Source organism: Phallusia mammillata, chromosome 3, assembly GCF_965637545.1.
Source record: "Phallusia mammillata chromosome 3, kaPhaMamm4.hap1.1, whole genome shotgun sequence".
NCBI lineage: Eukaryota > Metazoa > Chordata > Ascidiacea > Phlebobranchia > Ascidiidae > Phallusia > Phallusia mammillata.
Window position 1 is genome coordinate 7531877 of NC_137254.1, and position 22625 is coordinate 7554501.

General features: G+C 34.8%; 2 protein-coding genes and 1 pseudogene across 2 annotated transcripts; 2 read left to right on the forward strand and 1 right to left on the reverse strand.

The window, feature by feature from the left end:
• Positions 1 to 7965: 7965 nt before the first annotated feature.
• On the reverse strand, positions 7966 to 22364 carry LOC145219400 (uncharacterized; annotated as a pseudogene).
• On the forward strand, positions 15733 to 17831 carry LOC145218089 (dihydrofolate reductase-like). The gene is made up of 2 exons (XM_080085485.1): positions 15733 to 15972; positions 17181 to 17831. The coding sequence occupies exons 1-2, from the start codon at positions 15838 to 15840 to the stop codon at positions 17571 to 17573; spliced, it is 528 nt and encodes a 175-aa protein (XP_079941611.1). The 5' UTR covers positions 15733 to 15837; the 3' UTR covers positions 17574 to 17831.
• Positions 17929 to 21549, forward strand: LOC145218085 (phosphomevalonate kinase-like). Its single transcript, XM_080085481.1, has one exon. It carries the CDS (start codon positions 18125 to 18127, stop codon positions 18491 to 18493), a length of 369 nt encoding a protein of 122 aa, XP_079941607.1. The 5' UTR covers positions 17929 to 18124; the 3' UTR covers positions 18494 to 21549.
• Positions 22365 to 22625: the final 261 nt, after the last annotated feature.

Consider the following 22625-nt stretch of genomic DNA (forward strand, 5'->3'; position numbering starts at 1 on the left):
GATAAAATTCTAACAAAATCTGAAAAAACAAACAACAATGAAAAAAACGATTGTTTGTTTCCTCCCACAACAAAGGCCGTGCAACCGATGCTTTTTTAGTAAAATTATCACACAGTTTATTTGTTGTCATATCACATGCGAAAATTTCTTTTTTTTGCACATTAGTTGCTTTTAGTACAACATCATTTCAGAGAAATATTTGCCTGGTGGCAACCGGGTTGCATGCAAAGTGATGGGGTCAGCGGTCCTTAAGGGGCCAGTGACGCATTTTTGCCGAGACCACGAATAGATTGAAGTACTTCTGTAATATTATATTGCGTCAGTTTGTTCCACTGAATAAGTGTAAATCAAAGTAAATTCGATTCGACTGTCTCCATTGCTATACAATAGCCTTTATTGCCTGACAACTAACAAAAAAGCAATTGTTTGCGCACAATCGTAATGTTTTTTTGTCTTGTCTGTGATGTCACAACTATTTTTGGTGATTGTTATGGGTCATTTTGCATATCTAGCTACAATTTGGCAAATCAACTTCCGTTTTGCTAAAATACACATTCCAGCTAAGAGACCGCGAGCCCTTGATATAATGACGAAGGGACCGTTTCAATAAAAATAATGAACAAGTTTAAGAACCACTGCTGAAGTGGTTCTTAAAACTTAAAATAAGTATTCAGTGTCAAAAGTTTGCGTCTTAAATTTATAATAAGGATGGAAGCAAGAAGCAATCTACTGAGCTGCGCAGCTTCCCAACAACCGGCGACTTCCTGTTCTACTATGACGTCACACGTATGTAGCGTAATCAAATCTAGTGCTCAACTGTAACGCAGGGTTCGAAATCAAAGACTCTTTAACTGATACAAGGTTTAAAATGAGAGCTTTAAACAAATATTGCCAAAGCACCACACAAACTTTTATCAAATAATTATTACACTATCTTGCACTAAACTTAAACGATTATCGAAACCTTGAATGACCTATTTCTGACCAGTCTTATTCCATTTTTTCTGAATCTCTTATGGATTAACTAAAATACTGTTTCCAAATAAGTCCATTACAGGTCATACTCAAGCCGTACATTTTACATTACAAACGTTTGCCTATTTATAACAAATAAAATTGTTTTGTAATTTTTTTTTTGTTCAGTGAATTGCACCACAATTACAACTTCTCCGATATTAAATCTTTTTTCCTTTGTCAGTTTAAAAATGCTACCTTCCTGTTAAAACGCTTCGTATGCACACGGGTTTCCTCGTATGCATTGGAACATACACTGTTAACGTAAACATTTATCCCTTGAAACGTTCGATTTGATTCATAACGGCAACATGTGCATCTAACAACATCATACCATTGTATTAATGTACATTAAACGCTCAGTAAACACATCATCTTATCTGGGTTAGTTACAGAACTTGAAGTGCTTTAGTCGCTTTCGGCATAACCAAGAACCATAATGCTACAAACAGCAACGTATTGAATTGTATGACATAGAACAGAGTTATTTAAGGCAACAAACATATTGATGTATTGTCATGCATGGTCTAAAAAGTACATTTTTTATCTCCCCGCTAGAACTTTAGTTTTTGTTTGGTTGCATAGTACGTTATTGTAGAAATAAGAAACAAATGATATTTCAACATCAATGCTTGTAATAAAACAAGAGCAAAACATTAATCATTAATCTTAAAGCAACTACAATCTTTATTATTTTACAAATAACTTGTAACTTAAATACAGCTTACTGCAACCTGGACTGGATTTCCAACCTTTCAGCACTTGCTCATTCACACTATGAATGCAGGTACATTGGAACACCATATAAAACGTTTCACAAGATGCTTTATCGTGGTAAACAACTACATATCCTTATAGATGACTCAGAGTAGAAACTCAATAGAGATGATTTAGACCAGAAACTAGATGACGGCCATTCTGTTATTAAATAACCCAGCATGAAAGCCTATGATGTTATACTTCATCCAAATCAGCAGAGTAAGAGTTACAAAAGACTGACTCAACATATGACGCTTACAATCGTTCTTTAGCCCCTCGGGGACAGAAAGCAAATAAAAGTATTTGGTTAAACAACCTTATGTATATGTCGCCATCAGATTACAGAGAGCCAAGATTTTAATTAATTTCTTGACACTCACAATCTATTTACCAACTGAAACAATTTAGTGAACGTATTAAAGTATCAAATAGTGTGTGGTAATGATCAAAAGCCATCATTGCTTCTGTATTTATGTTAGGTTTTAAGTTATCGCATTCGAACACACAACTTATGATTAGCACGTTGATTAAGCATATGCTAAAGCGTAGTAACCGCGTTGTCGTAACTGCAGGTCTCAACACGTAGAGGCACCTCTATGAACCGAGTCATACATTTATGAATCATGTTGCTCTCTACACTGCATTGCACACTTGCGTCAAACCGGCTCGTGCTAATGTAGTCAACAAACAAGAGCATCGGTTCGTCGATGACAACTTTAACCCACTAAACCAAAGTTTAAAAAATTGTTTTAAGTTTCCTGAAAGATCTTATACACACAACGTATTGGAAACCGTTTTCAGCCAATTTAATGTTGCTTATCTTAAACGAGACTATTCGCACGGGAGTTTACTTCGATCGTGAAAGTATAATTTTATCAATTGATTATCAATATTTACACAGTTAAACCTCTTTTTTCAGTAATTTACAAAACCTGAGTTAAATGTACGAAATATGTCAGAAAAACTAAGTAATTTTGTGTTACTGGCATCAGTAAGTGTTTGTTCAAGAGGTACTTTAGTTAGAACATTGAAAATACATTTGCATATTGGTGTTTTTACGAATTGTTTATTTCGTCAAAATAAATAAAAACTTAAAAGCTTGTTTTTTTGCATAACTTGACTTACAACACATAACAGAAAAAAAACTTTCTCAGAAAATTTAGTTTTCGAAACGGTTTCAGAAAATACCTGTTTCCTGTACATTTTTGGCTTTAGGACTAAATACAAGCGCGGCTGCTAGGCACAAGAACAGTTTGGTGTTCTGTATATGGCAAAGAGGTTAACTACAAAAACTAGAGATGTACCGGACATTCGGTTTGCCGAATTTATTCGGCAGAATCGGCCACTTTTGCAAAGATTCGGTTTCGACCAAATAATTTGTTGCGATTCGGCCGAAACCGAATCTTTTACGAACACACATTTACAGCGTTAAACGTGTCTTTTCTGCTTATTACCAAGGAAAATCACGTCAATCATTATATTTTTTAACACATTGACGCTTTTCCCACTGCAGACAAAAAATCAGTAATTCATTGTCGGGTTGGCAATTATGTTTGAGGCAATGTTAAACCCCACAGAACTAAAAATGGACGAAACACAACCATTCTGCAGTAATTGCCTGGTAGATAAACTTATGTTTTCATGTCAAACGCGTAGGTTACGACTTCACGTGACGTCATAAATGATTCGGTTGATTCGGCCGAATTTATTCGGCAAAATCGCCGAATATTCGGTTTCGGCCGAATCGAAATTTAGCCGATTCGGTACATCACTAACAAAAACGTTGCTGACAAAAAATATAGAAGCAAAACATGTTTCTGAAGTAACTAAGTTTGTTCTGTGCATTTTGTAGTTTGGGAGGAATGGTCCAACGATGCAAGTTGATTTTACTTTTTTTTTTTATTTTTTTTTTTTTTGGGGGGGGGGGGGTGTTTCTGTGTGTTGCCTAAACGCAACGATGCTATTTTAACTGCAGGAGATTTGTTTGTAACAGATGCAAGATATTTTCTGAATGTACATTATAAAGCGGGCGTTATAAAAAGTTTGACCACGGTGGCTAAGTTTGAATTATTTAAGTTATCTGATTGTTTAAACAAGCAGAATTTAATTCGAATAACAAACCACAAGAGAAAACTGTCGATGTTGCCATAATAAAACATTATAGTAAACACAACATATAATTTGCTGAGTCCAAATGTGCGTCTTTCCCCTAATGCAAATGATTATGATATTTCATTCAATCACATTTTTTAACATTTGGATTTTTGGTTTGTCACTTGACTGCAAACCACTGAAATAAATATTTCTAACCAGTTCTTCTACTGTTTAAATATATTTTACATTAGTTTTTTTTATCAAATAATAATAAACAAATGATGAGCGTGTCCTGTTTTATACACTTAAATTGCACTGTTTCGCTAGTCAGGTCCAGTTGGGACCAATGAATAAAATCTTGATAAAACGGATGATTAAATTCGTATATCCACACAACCAGCATGATTTGAACAGATTAAATTACAGAATTGTTAGGTTTTTGTCAATGCGTTGAATCTTGCAACATGTCATACAATACGAGGCATTGCAAATTTTCACCCCACAAATCGATAACTGTCAAACGTGGTTTAAACCAACGACGTACTACCGCATATCAAAATAATTCAAACATTCTTTATTTACAGATTCAAGCTCAGTTCAGTCACGTGACTTCTGTTATCAGCAACACAATTTAACATGTAAACAATGGCAGAAATTTCGAGCTTAAATTTTGTGAAATGACTAATTTGCAATGAAGCATCATCATCATCATTTTATTTTCAGTTGCGTACGCGGTTATTGCATGCAAATAAAATATAATAGGCAAGCAACTGGTGGATGGCGAAGGGACCATATAGGTCATCGAGTCAGCCACCCGTGTACAGAAATAATGATAAATAGGCAAAAAGGAAAAAAGATAGTCACACAGCAGGAGTCTTTTGATAATTAAAACTAGAGCAGTGTGCACAGTTTACAGTAATGCAAATGATGTACTGTATTGGTCTTGTAAATGTTATCATACATTACACGTGGTTGCTAGGGAACTGGCGGGAGGAATACAAGCGAAAGGTACACAGCATTGGAAAGTAACGTGAAAAATAATGCGGATAAGAAGTATGGCACACATGTAAAAACTTACCAGGTCAGATACATATCCAAAAGGCCTTTTTTGTATAATTTGCTAAACAAGCGAAGAGGGTTGTTTTTTATGTAATGAGGAATGGAATTCCATAATTTTGGGCCTTGGTAAATAGATGCTGCCTGGGATTTTGTTGAGGACATTCGTTTGATGAAAAAGTGGTTAGTGGCAGACTGACGTGTTATATGATTATGAATGGAACTAATGTAAGTATAGGCAGAGGTGTAGACAGGAGGCAGTAGCTTATTGTGAACTTTGAACATAAATTTTCCTAGTTCAAAATTGTACATGTCAGGAATTTTAAGAATTTGACTTTTCGAATAAACATGATTTAGGTTTTCTCTGTATGATACGTTTGCTAAATTTCGGACAGCCTTATTGTGAAGAACATTTAGATGATGTAGAGTTTGGGATGTAGCCGTGCCCCAGCTCAGAATGCCATAAGTCAAATGACTTGCAACAAGAGCTAAATAAACAGGCTTTAATGAAGTTGATGGCAAATATTTTTTAAGCGTAAATAGCATACCTGACCCGGAGGCTAGCTTTGTTGCAAGGTATGCAACATGTTGTTTCCAAGAGAGTTTGTCATCTATGATCATTCCGAGGTATTTAGTATGGGACACTTGGTTTAGTTTCTGTTGACCACAACTTACGCTAAAGCATTTTTGTGAGATTGATTTTTGAGGGAAAATTATAAAATTAGTTTTTAAAGTATTAATGGTAAGCTTGTTTGAAGACATCCATTGGCTTATTTTGTTTAGTTGCTGGTTTACTTCAACCTACAATATCTACCAACAAAAACATGTTTGTGTTTGATTACAATGGCAATTTAATATGTAATGAAAGTAAATTGTAGAATTAATAAAAAAGCAATTAAGACTTTATTTGTCAACGAAATTTTATGTTTAAAATATGAAATTAGTAATAATGTAATACAACATAATCACCAAACACGATAAAAGAAATTTAAAGCGGAGGTAAAGTATTTAAAGAAAACACATTCAGTCCTATGGGTTACACATTTGTTTTTGACATTTTCCGCACAAAATGTCACGATTTTGATAAAATTTATCGATAAAATATCATAATTGTTGAATCCAAATCTCTCTGAGAATGAGCATAATCAACTGGAGTCGTTTCGTTCAACGAGGTGTTCGGTAAACCGCCCCAATCTGCATTTATTACAAAACCATTTTAAAACAACAAAATGTGAAAAATAAACAGATATCTTACTTGCAAAATCATTGCAGTCATCAATATTGGCATACTCTGGATTGTTCATTCCTCCAATACAAACAAATTCACTCCGCCAATCGTTGACTCTGAATAAGAAATACCAAAAACGTCATAAATATATAACTTATAGAACAATGTTTCAAATATCACTAGAACGGATTTGTGTAAGTTTTTGCAAGCATTGTTTGTGGGCCTTGTTTTGACTGTGGATCTTGTGTGATTTATTTCCACAAACGGCTGATTTTATCTAGTAAACTAAGATATGCACCGAAAATCGCAGTACGAATGAAAGGTGGTTGAAGGTAAGGTTAGGTGAGGCGTCACTACGCATAGTGTTATTTTCGGTCAGAAATGGATTTGGTCAAACTTATATTGTGGCGAAAAATAAGATTGGGAACTTTTTTTCACATCATGTTTTAAATATTGTTTTTAATTAAAAAATGCACACACTTTACATCGTTTAATCCAGTGGTTCTTAACCTTTTTGGTGTGGTTTCCCACTAAAGTAAATCACCAAGTTCGAATTTCCCCCTCTGCTATTTTTATAATGTTTTGTGCCCAACATTAACAAAAAAAATATTCTTTAATCGAAATAATTTTGTGAAGCGATTTGGTCGGGACCTTAAAGGTATACTGCAATCTTATTTAGTTTGAATAGTGATTTCGTGAGAAAGTAAAATCGTGTGCAATTTTGAAAAATCTCATGTGTTTGCATTAGTCATTTATTGCATCACAATCAACAGATCAAATGCATTTATTCGCGAACAATAACAAAGTCATTGATACTTTTAGTTATGTTTGTGACGTAACAATAAATTTTTGGATTTTTATGTGGCTTGTAAAACTAGGTAAAGTTAATCTTACATGTTGTTGCGGAAAATATTGTATTAAATTAACTTTCAACAGTTAATTTCAACCCACGGGCCCGAGTTTGGTGACCTCTGACTCACATAATTTCCCTCTGAAAACATTAAATTTCCCACTAGTGAGAAATTTCCCACCGGTTAAGAACCACTGGTTTAATCCATAATTATAAAAACCCAAGCACTAGTGTAAGCGATTTGTAAAAGGTGATGTTGTTCAATATTTATCTATGTGCCTGACCACGTTACAGTTCTGTACTAACGTCCATTGATAATATAGTTATAACCATTATTTATTTTACATAGTAATTTTATTTTATTTTTTTCTACGTACTTGGGCAGGTACCATAAAAAACCAACAAAAACGTTTGGAATTAAACAGAAAATATTCGACACCTAATATCAATTGTTTAAATTGCTGTAAACCCAAGGCGTTTGGAGTCTCGTTAGCGCGAACAAAACACTGAGACTCTGCCCTTTATCCCTTTATTGTCTCAACGTTTTATTGCTAACATACATCTGTATTCTGAATCGTATATTTTTTTTATCTTGTTCCGCTTCTCTTCAGAGTTAAGATAGATTGCGTGTTAACTCAAATAAAAAATTCAAAGAGAGCACTGTCAAGTCACACAACCGACCAAAAACTTGCTTCATTGGAGACTATGTCCTATAAGCTACTCACAGTTATTCAAGAAATTTCAGTTACTAATTCGTTTCAGTTTTATCTTGAATTTTCTGTGTAGAGTGGTAGGTATTTACAGTACGTTACAGGTTTGTCTGTTTGAACATTTTACCAAGTTCAGCGAAAAACTAGTTGATTTGGTCAAACTATTAAATACTCAGCGCAAATAATCTTTTTATAACCATCTCAATATCATAACATGGAAGAGTTTGCATATATATGGAATACTTGTGAAAATATTACGTACAACGTGTTTATTATTGTTCCATCGAAGTAAAAATTCATTGCTTTGACGACAGCATTAAACGAGAACCTCCACAATGCTGAAGCCTACCACCATGTTTAAACGAACCAGTTTTTTATTTGTGTCGATGAAAATAAACAATGCCATGCTTGGCTGTTATTGATTTTAATGAAACATTTTCAATCGATTTTATAAAGCAAATGATCGCGTGATCGTTGCCTATTATATTTTATTTGCATGCAATAACCGCGTACGCAACTGAAAATAAAAATGATGATGATCGAACCCAAGTGTTTTATTTTATTATTGTTCAGAGTTTCCTTTAAGTAAAGCAATCGGATATCCTATGGACTGGCGCCGAACAACGTTTACGGCAGATATTCTTATTCTGTGTGATACATGGTTTTTACTCTGTTCGGAAACAAAATCCCTACAAAACATTTTGTCAGGCCAAACATCAATCACACTAGTAAAGTTACTTTTTGTTGTGAGTCAACAAGTGTATTTTCAAACTTGAAACTACATTGAATGGCTTTTCACAAATTTCACATTGATATTTTTTTAGTGTGAGAAAACATGTGTCTTTTTTAACTTCCAGACTTGGTACATGTTTTGTCACAAACATCGCATCGATAAGGATTTTTTTTCAGTGTGGGTTAGCATGTGTCTTTTTAAATTTGAAATGACCCTAAAACTCTTTTCACAAACATTACATCGATGAGGTTTCTCTTCAGTGTGGGTCAACGTGTGTCTTTTCAAATTTGAAATGATACTGAAACTCTTTTCACAAACATCACATCGATGAGGTTTCCGTTTAGTGTGAGTCAACATGTGTCTTTCCAAATCTCTAACACGAGCAAACCGTTTCTCACAAACATCACATCGATGAGATTTCTCTTCAGTGTGAATCAACATGTGCCTTTCCAAATCTCCATCACGAGCAAACCGTTTCTCACAAACATAACATCGATAAGGTTTCTCTTTAGTGTGAGTCAACATGTGTCTTTTCAAAGTTCCACACTGTGTAAATCTTTTATCACAAAAATCACATCCATAAGGTTTCTCATTTGTGTGAATCAACAAGTGTTTTTTCAAATCTTCACCTCGAGCAAACTTTTTTTCACAAACATCACATCGATGACGTTTCTCTTTTGTGTGAGTCAAAATGTGTCTTTTCATAGTTCCACAGTGTGCAAATCTTTTATTGCAAAAATCACATTCGTAAGGTTTCTCTTTGGTGTGGGTCAACATATGTCTTGTCAAATCTCCACTTTGGGCAAATCTTTTATCACATGTATCACATCGATGCGGTTTCGCGTTTGCGTGAGTCAACATGTGTCTTTTTAAAATCCAACTCTGGGTGAAAGTTTTTTCACAAACATCACATCGCTGAAGTTTCTCAATGCTGTGTTTCGGCATATGTCGTTTTACGTTTCCTCCTTCCAAAAACCTTTGATTACACATATCAGTTTGTTCTGAGCCCAAAACCGTTGATGTCATCTCTGTTTCAATTAGTTATTCAGGTATTATAACGAAAATAGTTCAACCGATTTACGATTAATATCGTATGAGCTGAAATAAAATAGTCTATTTGGTTCATCTAACAAATGTAAAAAAGTCATCCGACGTTTCAACGTCATACACGCGCTGTCTACATCAGGTAAACGTCAGCTACCCAACACAGGCTGTTATAACACCCCGAGAGTGAACATGAGGAAGACACTGGCCCGAAAACGAAGTAAAAACGTGGGTCAAAATCGTAGATTAACATAAAAGCTGATGTTCTAAAGTCAATTAGCCATCAGTCGCTTGGAACTGGTGAACAAAGGTTTTTATCTACGTTTTTGAGCCAACGTCTTTCTGGTGTTTACTCTCAGGGTGTTAAAGACTGCATTGGATAGCTGACATTATCTTGACCGGATGTTCAAAGAAACGTGTTTGCAATATGCCTGGAGCTGGTAGTAACACTATATTCACTGAAACAAGTTGTTGGGATATACACAATTGTTTTACACATTTTTGGCTTTTCCAGCAGTTTTTATTTTAATATGCCGTCACTTCGATGTACCATACGAGACATCTTCAGCAGGGTAATGACAAAAATTAAAATCTCAAAAGTGTTATATAACAAGGGCGGTACAACACACACAAAGGCGGTGGTAAAAACGAAATGGTCGATTGATAACCACATAACACCGAGCTCAATGGTGCAAAAACGACAGATAAGTAATCGGCATTAGAACGTCCGTTTTAACGTTCATCATGTTGGTGTGAAAATGTATGTTCCGCGACTCTAGAAAACCTCGCTTGTGGAAGTCAGTTTCACTCGCTAACACCTTGGCAGCAGAAACGTTATTGGTGTGATTATGTAGCATGTTTTGCTAATGCCGATTTTTTTGCTTCTTCTTGGCCACAGTTTATTTTTGAGCTCGTTTTGTTTACCAATGATGCATTTTGCTTGCACTGAGCTAGGAAATAGGTGTGGAGCTTGAAGTTTAGATCAAGGGTCCCGCGACAACTTGTTAATTGGCGCATAACGAGATTGATTATAATCAATTAAACTATTAAAAGCACAAAAATATTTAAAGCTCAAAGGGGGTTCGTAATTAGATAACAGTATCGAAATGGGACCCAAAAAGGCACAAACGTTGCACTCAGACCTACAAAAAGTTAGCTTGCTTTATTTTTCCTGTCTTGTTTTGCGCTAAACAGATTTCGGGCGCTCATATCGCGCAGAAATAAGCGAGAGTTTGACTACCGTGCGTTTTTTCGCGTGTCAAGCAGCTTGAACCTGTGGTTCATGGTTCGTTGGCAAAAGTAAATGATGATTATCTATTTGCCTTAAATGTAATAATTTATGATACTGTAATGATTAACTTACATGTTGTGTTTGACAATTCAGTTTAATGCGCTTAATTAGCTAGTGTTACAGCATGCTACTCAGCACTGGGGACTATTTGGTATAAACGCATGAATGTATGATAAGCATTCCACCAATCTAAGCAATAACATCCAATAAAATCCTGTATGATTACCAATGTACAAAACCACGTGATATAAAGCTATTTTGGTTTGAAATTATATAACAATACAGATTTAATGATTTATAGCCCTAAACTGTTATGTGAGCTAAAAATGACGTCGAGCATTTCATTTAGAAAACTAAGGTGCTCGCCGACAATCGAAGTGCAAAATAAAGGGGTAACAGGGTAAGGATAGACCACCAAGCATAGTGTCAATGCGTTTTGTCGTTCAGATATTAATTTGATCAAACTAATATTGTTGCGAAAACGAACATGAGGAAAAATTTTTAGCATCATGTTTAAACAGTTTTGTATATTGCACACACTTATATCTTTCAGTCCTTAATTATACAAACCCAAGCAGTTACTAGTGATAACCATTTGTAAAAGGTTATGTTGTTCAATATTTATGTACGTGTCTGACTACGTTACAGTTTTTTAATATAGTCTATTTATACTATAGTCCAGACCATTACTAATTTCACATAATAATTTTATTATTTTAACGTTTTTTTACGAGCTTGGTCAGGTTCCATAAAAAACAACAAAAACGCTCAGAATTGAACAGAAAGTAGTCAACACCTCATACCGATTCTTTAAATTGCCATAAACCGAAGGCGTATGAAGCGACAAGAACTTGCTTTATTGGAGACTATGTCCTAAAAGCTTCTCACTGTTCATCCCAGAATTTTCTGATACTAATGTGTTTCAATTTAATCTTGAATTTTCTATTTAGGTTTGTCTGTTTAAACATTTTACCCAATGTCAAACTAGAGTTAATTCGTTTGAACTGTTAAACATTCAACGCCTATATTATTTTAAAAATTTTGAAAGTAATGTACATTATGTACAACGTGTTTATTGTTGTTCAATCCCAGTAAAAAGTCATTTTGAAATACGACCACTGAAAATACAAAACAGCACCAAACGAGAATTTTTTTTGTAATATTGTAAAGGCATCCTATTTTAAAGCAATCGGATATTTCATTGACAGCTGCCAAATTTCCCACATAATTTATGCAAGATTTGAATGGTTTGGTGAACAACGTTAACTGTACATAGGGTGACCTTTATTATTGTTGCTCTGTGAGATACATGTTTCATGTTAGGAAACAAAATCCGCACAAAAAGGCAATGTTTTAGCCCAAGTAAACATTTTAATGAACATCACACCGGTAAAGTTACATTTTCTGGTGAGTCAACATGTGTCTTTTCAAATTTCCAGAGTGGGTAAATGTTTTGTAACAAACATCGCATCGATGAGGTTTCTTTTTAGTGTGAATCAACATGTGTGTCTTCAAATTTCCATGTTGAGTGAATTTTTTACCACAAGTATCACATTGATATCGTCTCTCATTAGTGTGAATCAACATGTGTTTTTTCAAATCTCCACTACGAGCAAACCCTTTTTCACAAACATCACATCGAAAAGGTTTCTCTTTAGTGTGGGTCAACATGTGTGTTTTCAAATTTGAATTAATCCTGAATCTCTTTTCACAAACAACACATCGATAAGGTTTTTCGTTAGTGTGAGTCAACAAGTGTCTTTTTAAATTTCCACTCTGTGTAAATCCAGTATCACAAAGATCACATCGAAAAGGTTTCTCATCTATGTGAACCAACATGTGTTTTTTCAAAACATCTTTACGCGCAAACCGTTTTTCACAAACGTCACACCGATGAGGTTTCTCATTGGTGTGTGTCACCATGTGTTGTTTCAATATTCCAAGCCGAATAAATGTCTTTCCACAAACATTACACTGATGAGGTTTTTCTTTGGTGTGAGTCAACATGTGTCTTTTTAAAGTCGAACTCTGGGTAAAAGTTTTTTCACAAACATCACATCTCTGAAGTTTCTCAATGCTGTGTTTCAGCATATGTCGTTTCACATTTCCACCTTCCAAAAACCTCTGATCACAAATATCAGTTTGATCCACGCCCAAATCCGTTGATGTCATCTCTCTTTAAATTACTTATTCAGGTGTTATAAAAAAATCGTTATGCTGATCTACGATTGATACGTTAGAATCTGAAAAAAGATAGACTTTTATTTGCCTGGCAAATGTAAACAAGTAATTCGGTGTTTCGACCACTACGGGGTTCTACACCAGGGTAACGTAAGCTACACAAACAGTCGTTCTTATAGCACCCTGTGAGTAAACAAAAAAAGACACTGGCGCGAAAACGGCGATAATACGTTGATAAAACGTGGATAAAATTCCTAGTTAAGTGTTGTAAATGCGACCTATAGCTAATCGGCATTAGAACATCTGTTTTTATACTCATTTTGAACTGTAGGTACCTTGTAATACTGGTTCGTTAGTGATGTACGCTTAACAAACTGTACCAACCAAGGGTGTCTAAATCCTGTATCCAAGAATAAAATATGCTCGTTTTTGTCTAGAAACTAACCAGCACATCCAGGTACCTACGGTTGAAGTCCTACCACGGTTTAAACCAAAGCCTTTGTAAAGTGCCGGTTCGATGAGGTTTCTCTTTGGTGTTAATTAACATGTGTGTTTAAATCTCTTCCACGAGCAAACCGCTTCTCACAAACATCACAAAGATAACGTTTCTCTTTGGTGTGGGTCAACATGTGACTCTTCAAATTTGAAATGACACTGAAACTCTTTTCACAAGCAACACATCGATGAGGTTTCTCTTTAGTGTGAATCAACATGTGTGTTTTTAAATATCTACCATGAGCATAATTTTTTTCACAAACATCACATTGATAAAGTTTCTCTTTAGTGTCAGTCAACATGTGTCTTTAAAAACTTCCACATTGGGTAAACCTTTTATCACAAACATCACATCGATGAGGTTTCTCTTTAGTGTGAATCAACATGTGTGTTTTCAAATTGGAAATGACACTGAATCTTTTTTTGCAAACATCGCATAGATACAAACGCGACAAAGGGCGTGGTGTACGTAACATCCTGTGGAGAGTGCACTTAGATTAACGTCGACGAGATGGGGAGGTCTTTGAATACGCGCCGAAAAGAACATAAAAGGGATGCGGCCAAGAAAGATGTAAAAAATTGGCATTAGCTCTTGTTGAACATACAATCTCACACCAACACGATGAACGTTAAAACTTACGACATTATCCGTCGCTTTTGCACCATTGAGCTAGTTGTTATCACTCGAGCATTGGTACGCACTGCTTTTTTAACCACCGGGCATTGTGCGTGTTTTACCATCCTTGCTGCTATGTAAAAACTTTGTGTTCACAATCTTTGTCATTATCCTGATGAAGGTGTCTGGTATGGGACATCGAAACGTCGGAATATTATAATAACTGCTGGAAGAGCTAAAAATTTATTGATACATTATGTCTGGCAGCAACAGTTTATTCCTCTTACACATTACTTCCCCCAATGTAATAATAAAGAAGTATGAAGCATTAGATTAACATAACATGTAAGCAACAAATTTCTTCATTCTCAATACTCAAATTTTACTATGTTTAAACAAGTTTGCAAACGTATAATGTTTTTTGAACAATGCACCGGCTTGCAAACAGAATCAACATTAATGCAATCAACAATCTGCAAATTAAAGTGTGTAAGTCTGCCAGCACTATCTGGGTTCGCAAATTACGGTCATCATTTTTTTTTGTGCAACATTTTTTTGTTTCCAGCGTGTCCGATTACAAACGTCATCTAGATTTAAAATTGGCCAAACCAACTGTTCGGAACGATTTTCAATAGCTCTGGCAAAATTTATGTTTGTATAATACGCTAATATAGACCCGCATGTGTAATGCGCAAAACACCTGTAACTTGAATATGAAGCAATATATCTCGCTGTAGTCAAAGTAACCAACAAGTAAACTTGTTTCTGGTTATTGCTAAGTAAGTTAAGTAAAGTTAAAACGTGCATATATATTTTGTGATACGTTTGAGTTGAGACATCTAAATATTAGCAAGTGCAGATAAGATTTAAAATTGATTATTAGCCCTTTTTTGCAAATGATGCATTTTGCTTGTATTGAGCCAGGAAATAGGTGGATGTGGAGCTTTAAACTATACGTAGAGCACGCACAAACCTACAAAAGTTTTGATTGTGGTGCCATATTCGGCCAAAAATTATTTTCTCTGCATGATTTCGAATCTTTATGTAGTATGTTTTCAAAATTAATACACTGTTCACGTTGTGTGTTTGTATGAGTTGCACGAAAACACAAATAACGACATACAGCAAAATTTATTGTTGTTTAAACCATGAAAGATTTCACCGGTCGACAGAAAACACCACAAAAACACGATCATTTGGTTTACCGATGAATTCTTATTAAACCAAGTAAGATAAAACTGCTTAATTAGTTTTCAAATAGCTCAAAAGTTTGGCAAGCCTGGTATTAGCAAGAACGAAATTAAATATGTAATTGCTGTGAAACAGATGACCATGCATATGACAAACTAGCGTTTACATTGTGACTGTGTGTGGTACAAGATTTTTTTTCACATTGTTTGGACACCAAGAACAGGGGTGTTTTACAATCAAAGCAAATATTGTTATGAACATTAAATCGGAAAAGTTAGTGTTTATTGTGAGTCAATAAGTGTCTTATTAAACTTGAAATGACATTGAATCTTTTTTCGCAAACATCACATCGGTGAGGGTTCTCTTTAGTAAGAATTAATATGTGTCTTTTCAAAGCACTACCAAGAGCAAACCGTTTCTCATATGTTTTGCACTTTGTCGCTCTATAAGAATTTTGTCCTGCAAGTTATGTCATTTCCTGATGAAGACGTCTTGTATAGGACGTCGATTATACATTCTATTTGAATAAACAAATTAGGAATAATTTGTTGTCGGAATCAACTATTTTGGGCAACATGAAAAATATTGAAATTCACTCTTTAGCTGCTTGTTGTAACAGCTGGGGAATTGGAGTAAATGGCAGTTTACCTTGGAGGTTAAGAAAGGAAATGGCATGGTTCACCAAAGCATCAACTGGATCACCACCAAGGGCAAGAAGAATGCTGTTGTAATGGGAAGAAAAAATTGGGATAGCATACCCAAGTCTTAAACCAGTGATTCTCAAACTGTGTGCCGCGCCGTGTGAGGTTTTTAAGTGTGTCGCGAAATCTTCTTGTTTTAAAGTGCAAACATTTCCTGGTGTTTTAAGACTTCACAATGAAAGACTGGTGTGTATCACAACGTTTCTAAGCTCATATTTTTGTTATTTGTTAATTGAAAGCATCCTTACTCGCACAAACCTACAAGCACGCACAAACCTACAAAAGTTTTGATTGTGGTGCCATACTCGGCCAAACGTCTCAAATTATTTTCTCTGCATGATTTCGAATCCTTATGTAGTATGTTTTCAAAATTAATACACTGTTCACGTTGTGTGTTTGTATGAGTTGCACGAAAACACAAATAACGACATACAGCAAAATTTATTGTTGTTTAAAGCATGTAAGATTTCACAGGTCGACAGAAAACACCACAAAACATGATCATATTTGGTTTACAGATGAATTCTTATTAAACCAAGTAAGATAAAACTGCTTAAATTGTAGTTTTCAAATAGCTCAAAAGTTTGGCAAGCCTGGTATTAGCAAGAACGAAATTAAACATGTAATTGCTGTGAAACAGATGATCATGCATATGAAAAACATCAGCGTTTACATTGTGACTGTGTGTGGTACATGATTTTTTTCACATTGTTTGGACACCAAGACCGAACAGGGGTGTTTTACAATCAAAGCAAATATTGTTATGAACATTAAATCGGAAAAGTTAGTGTTTATTGTGAGTCAATAAGTGTCTTATTAAACTTGAAATGACATTGAATCTTTTTTCGCAAACATCACATCGATGAGGGTTCTCTTTAGTAAGAATTAATATGTGTCTTTTCAAAGCACTACCAAGAGCAAACCGTTTCTCATGTTTTGCACTTTGTCGCTATATAAGAATTTTGTCCTGCAAGTTATGTCATTTCCTGATGAAGACGTCTTGTATAGCACGTCGATTATACACTCTGTTTGAATAAGCCAATTAGGAATAATTTGTTGTTGGAATCAACTATTTTGGGCAACATGAAAAATATTGAAATTCACTCTTTAGCTGCTTGTTGTAACAGCTGGGGAATTGGAGTAAATGGCAGTTTACCTTGGAGGTTAAGAAAGGAAATGGCATGGTTCACCAAAGCATCAACTGGATCACCACCAAGGGCAAGAAGAATGCTGTTGTAATGGGAAGAAAAAATTGGGATAGCATACCCAAGTCTTTTAAACCAATGATAAATCGATACAACATTGTTATGAGTCGGACACTACTTTTGAACACACCTGAAGCGGATGCCGTTGTTCGGTCATTTGAAGATTTAATTCAATTATTATCATGTGAACAATGGCAAAACACGATACATGAGTCTCCTTACTGTGGTAAAGTTTATCTTACAAGGGTCATGGCTGATTTTAAATGTGACACATGTTTCCCCAAGCTGGATGAAACGTTTAAGCTGCTCCCAACAGATCAGTTTGACAACGTACCACAGGGCGTACATGAAGAAAACGGTATTAAGTGGAAAGTTGAAGTTTACCAAAAACATAAACCCTCTTGAATTGATTCACTAAATACCTAAATCTTTCATATGTGCTTTGAAGTTTATGTGTTACTAATTTTGTTGCGTCAATTATGTTGCCTACATTGCGATCACATATAGCTGCATTTTTTTCATGTAAGTTACTTGGAGTACCAATGTTCAGTTTGCTGTGCATTTTTTTCGCAGGCCTGCTAGTTGTACATTGAAATACCTCAATTTAAGAAACTGCCGTTGTACATATGCTTACATTATAGTTTGTGACTATACGTAGCAAAACAAGTTTGAAGTAAATTTTCTATTGCTTACCTTACAGTACAGAAATACTATAAAAAAAGATTATACATTCTATTTGAATAAGCTAACACCTAATTGGTCATGCCAAACATTATTGTAATTTTTAGTGGCAAACGTGGAAAAGATTTCATTGCTACGAAAGTATCCCACATTATTGGAACAGAAAGATGTGGTAGACTGTCAGCACCCCTAAAGTTTTAATTTGCCAAAGTAATAGGCTAAATTATGAAGAACTACTAAAGTCCAGTGAATACAAATAGTTGTAGAGGGAGAAAATGATAGCCTGGGGTGAGGATATAAAAAACAATGACCCAGGGTATTTTTGCAAACTGGCAATTGTTCCTTTTTCAGCTAAACAGGTTTGGATTGTAACTGATGCTCGCCGAAAGTCAGGCTTGACATTTTTTGAGAGGAACTTTCCCGACACAAAACTTATTTTTGTTCGAATAACAGTAAGTGAAACAACACGGATTGCTAGGGGTTGGCAGTTTGTGACAGGAATTGATGATGCTGAATCTGAATGTGATTTGGATGAGGGGCTTACCTGGAATGTCGTGATAAACAATGATGACAACTTGCAAACTTATGCTACAAATGAAAACATTTTGAAGCTTATTAATACCATAAAAGAAAGTTACTCTTAAAAACCCATCATAATTGCAATATCATACATAAAACTGCCTATGCTTTATGTTTTATTTTTTGTTAAAATCTGTGGCACTGCTCTTACTATGTTTAAGCCAAGCACTATGTAACAGTACAAACTATTGTACTGATTTGGCTCAGTAATCCTAGTTTCAAACATATAACACTTTCAATATCAGGCATTATTGTGATCAATGGACCAGCAACGAGTTATTTATGATGTCATGCTGCACCTAATTGTATTGTAAATTGTTTCATGGAATTTTAGCATGTTTGGCAACTGGAGTGTGGCAAAAACTGCAACGGAGTAAGCAATTGTTGATTTGGCAAAACGTGTCCTAAAAGTTTGTCATTGCTCATTACAAAATTTTCAGTTACTAGTAGTGATGCACCGAAACCGAATATTCAGCCACGAGGCAGAATCAAGCGGAACCTAAAATCTCTGTTTCAATGGATGTTTTCAACTGAACCTTGTGTTGTTGATGCGAGTGAAGTAAATTATGACAAATCAAAACAGCCTTCACAATTTGTGATCTTTTCTAAACATCAAATATTTTGCAGAGAACGTGGCTCGTATTTTATAGATACAACAAATAGATAATTTATCATGTTTCGTATCGACCACAATGAAATTTAAGGATTTAATTCCATGCAATAAAAAAGTTCGGTTTCGGCCGAATTTTTAAAAGCTTTTTTAAAACTGATGTGCCCAACAGTCATGGGGGCAAACTTCTTTTAGACATAATAGACAACACTGTGAAAAAATCTAAAGTTACTGAAGAACAGCAGTATATCAGAAGCAATAATCCCATTGAAAATGAAGTTTTGCAATATTTATGATTTACAATAAAAAAAGCTCTTCTACAATTTCCCAATAACTCCAACATAATCAGCAACATTTCCCAAAATATTCCAGAGGGTTCGATGATAGAATATTTGAAAAAAACAAGGAAATGTGCAATGTCCATCAGAAAAGCATTTATTTCTTCTTCAAATGATATACCTTAAGTACACACGACATGCAAGTAAACACATCTCCATTAACGAGGTTATTCCTGACATTGTGTCTTCAGTACACTACAACAACTTCATTGAGCAGTTTGCATGACTGCACTTTAGAATCTTATAAAGATATCCAAAGCGTTCTTTTTTACATTGTTAACTTGTTTGTCAAAACATTGTCTCATAATCTTTCCAAAAAAAAAGTTTGAAAAGTTATTCTGTTAACAAAAGGTCTGGTGGATTGCGCTCAGACTTAAAAAATTCTGCGAACAAAATAAAATACAAAAATTCCTGTTGGATGTGTTTATTTATTTTGAAGATTTTGGCATTGGTTCTTCACACAAATGTGTCCAGGCATTGACTGAACCATGTGTTGTGTTGCCTCTCTTAATTTTTTTTATATCTTTTCTTTGAGTGATGTGTTGAACAATGTATCCATCATTCTTCTACAAATCTGCCTCTATAAATAAAGGTCTTGAAATATATATGCAGCTGAAAATGTGTCTTTTGTTGTCTTGTTCCGTTTCTCTGTTGAGTTAAGATAGATTGCGTGTTGACTCAAACAAAATATTTAAATAGAGCACCGCCAAGTCACGCAACCGACAATAACTTGCTTCATTGGAGACGATGTCATACAAGCTTTTTACTGTTTATCGCAGAATTTTATGATACTAATGTGTTTCAATTTTATCTTGAATTTTCTGTGTAGAGTGGTAGGTATTCACAGTACTTGTCTGTTTAAACATTTTACCCAAGTTCAGTGACAAACTAGAGTTAATTGGGTTAAACTGCAATCAACGCCTATAATCTTTCAATGATTATTACTTAATTAATATGATGCCATATAAGAGTATATATACAGGGTTGCCATACCGTCCGTATTTTGAAGAGCTATGTCTTAGAAAAGTTCATTGTCCTTATTTCTAAGAAATGTCCTTATTTTTGTTTCGAGTCCTTCTTTTGTCTGATTTTCAACAATTACAAGTAAAATCCCTGCTACAAGTAGAATGAAACCTAGACCTGAGCTGTCCTGAGATGCACGAAGTATTTTCTATAAACAAGGAGTTGCTGAAACAGATTGTTTCTGGCCAAAAATAGCGTATTATATGTAATTGCTCCTATGAATGCAAAGATTTGTATAATAAACATTTGTTTCGTTTTAAAATTTAATTTTTCGTTTGTCCTTAATTTTAGTTTAAGTCGATGGCAACTCTGTATGTGTATCAATATAATACTTTGAAAGATTGCGGCCTACTGATTCAACGCGTTACAAATTTTTAAAGTAATGTACATTATGTACAACGTTTTTATTGTTGTTCAATCCCAGTAAAAATTCATTTTCAAATACGACCACCTGAAATACAAAACAGCACCAAATTTTTTTGTTATATTGTGAAGACATTCCTAATGTAAAGCAATCGAAAAACAAATAAAATAAATCATTAACAGTAGCCAAATTTCTTACTTAATTTACAGGAGATTTAAAGGGTTTGGTGAACAACGTTAACTGTACATACGGTCTCCTATATTATTGTTGCTCTGTGTGATACATGTTTTTTTCACACTGTTAGGAAACAAAGTCCATACAAAAAGGACTTATTTAATTTTAGCCCAAGTAAACCCTTTAATCAACATCACATGGGTAAAGTTACTTTTTGTTGTGAGTTAACAAGTGTATTGTCAAATTTGAAGTCACATTGAATTGCTTTTCACACACATCACATCGATGGAAGTTCTTTTTAGTGTGAGTAAACATGTGTCTTTTCAAATTTCCAGCATAGCAAAACGTTTTTTCACAAACATCGCATCGATGAGATTTCTTTTTAGCGTGAATCAACATGTGGGTTTTCAAATTTCCACTTTGGGTAAATCTTTTGTCACAAGTATTACATCGATGTGGTTTCTCTTCAGTGTGAATCAGCATGTGTGTTTTCAAAACTCCGCTACGAGCAAACCTTTTGTCACAAACAAAACATCGATGAGGTTTTATATTAGTGTGATTCAACATGTGTCTTTCCAAATCTCTACCATGAGCAAATCGTTTCTCACAAACGTCACATCGATAAGGTTTCTCTTCAGTGTGAGTCAACAAGTGTCTTTTCATAGTTCCACAGTGTGCAAATCTTTTATTACAAAAATCACATTCATAAGGTTTCTCTTTGGTGTGGGTCAACATATGTCTTGTCAAATCTCCACTTTGGGCAAATCTTTTATCACATGTATCACATTGATGCGGTTTCGCTTTGGTGTGAGTCAACATGTGTCTTTTTAAAATCCAACTCTGGGTGAAAGTTTTTTCACAAACATCACATCGCTGAAGTTTCTCAATGCTGTGTTTCAACATATGTCGTTTTGCATTTCCTCCTTCCAAAAACCTTTAATCACACATATCAGTTTGTTCTGAGCCCAAAACCGTTGATGTCATCTCTCTTCAAATTAGTTATTCAGGTATTATAAAGAAAATAGTTCAACTGATTTATGATTAAATCGTATGAGCTGAAAGAAAATAGACTTTTTTGGTCATCTAACAAATGAAAAAAGTCATCCGACGTTTCAACGTCATACACGCGCTGTCTACATCAGGGTAATGTCAGGTTCCCAACACAGTCGCTGTTATAACACCCGGGGAGTGAACGTGAGGAAGACACTGGCGCGAAAACGAAGATAAAAACTTGAGTCAAAATCGTAGATTAACATAAAAGCTGATGTTCTAAAGTCAATTAGTTATCAGCAGGGGCGGCTCGTGCTAGGGTGCTGCGGAGCTGCAGCACCCCCTAGATATTTTACTTAATACACTTACCATAATGTTACAAATAACTTTAATTATTTTTATTTTTTATTCCTTAGCAATATATAATAAGCATAATTTCCGCCCTAATCATTTTTTTTTGATCAAAAATTTTTTTTTGGGAAACACTAATCTATGCTGGAACTGCAGCTCCAGTTTTCTGACGTTTCGTGACGTTTTGCGGTTCTGTGTGCCAAAGCAAATCACGTGTACCATCAGGTTCGACAATGAGTACGGTACGACAGTAATTCTTTTTTTAATCATTTTTACAGTTTTTGATTTAAAGGTTAATCATGGCTTTGCGCTTCAGCAACTTAAGATTTCGCAGTTATCAAGTTATC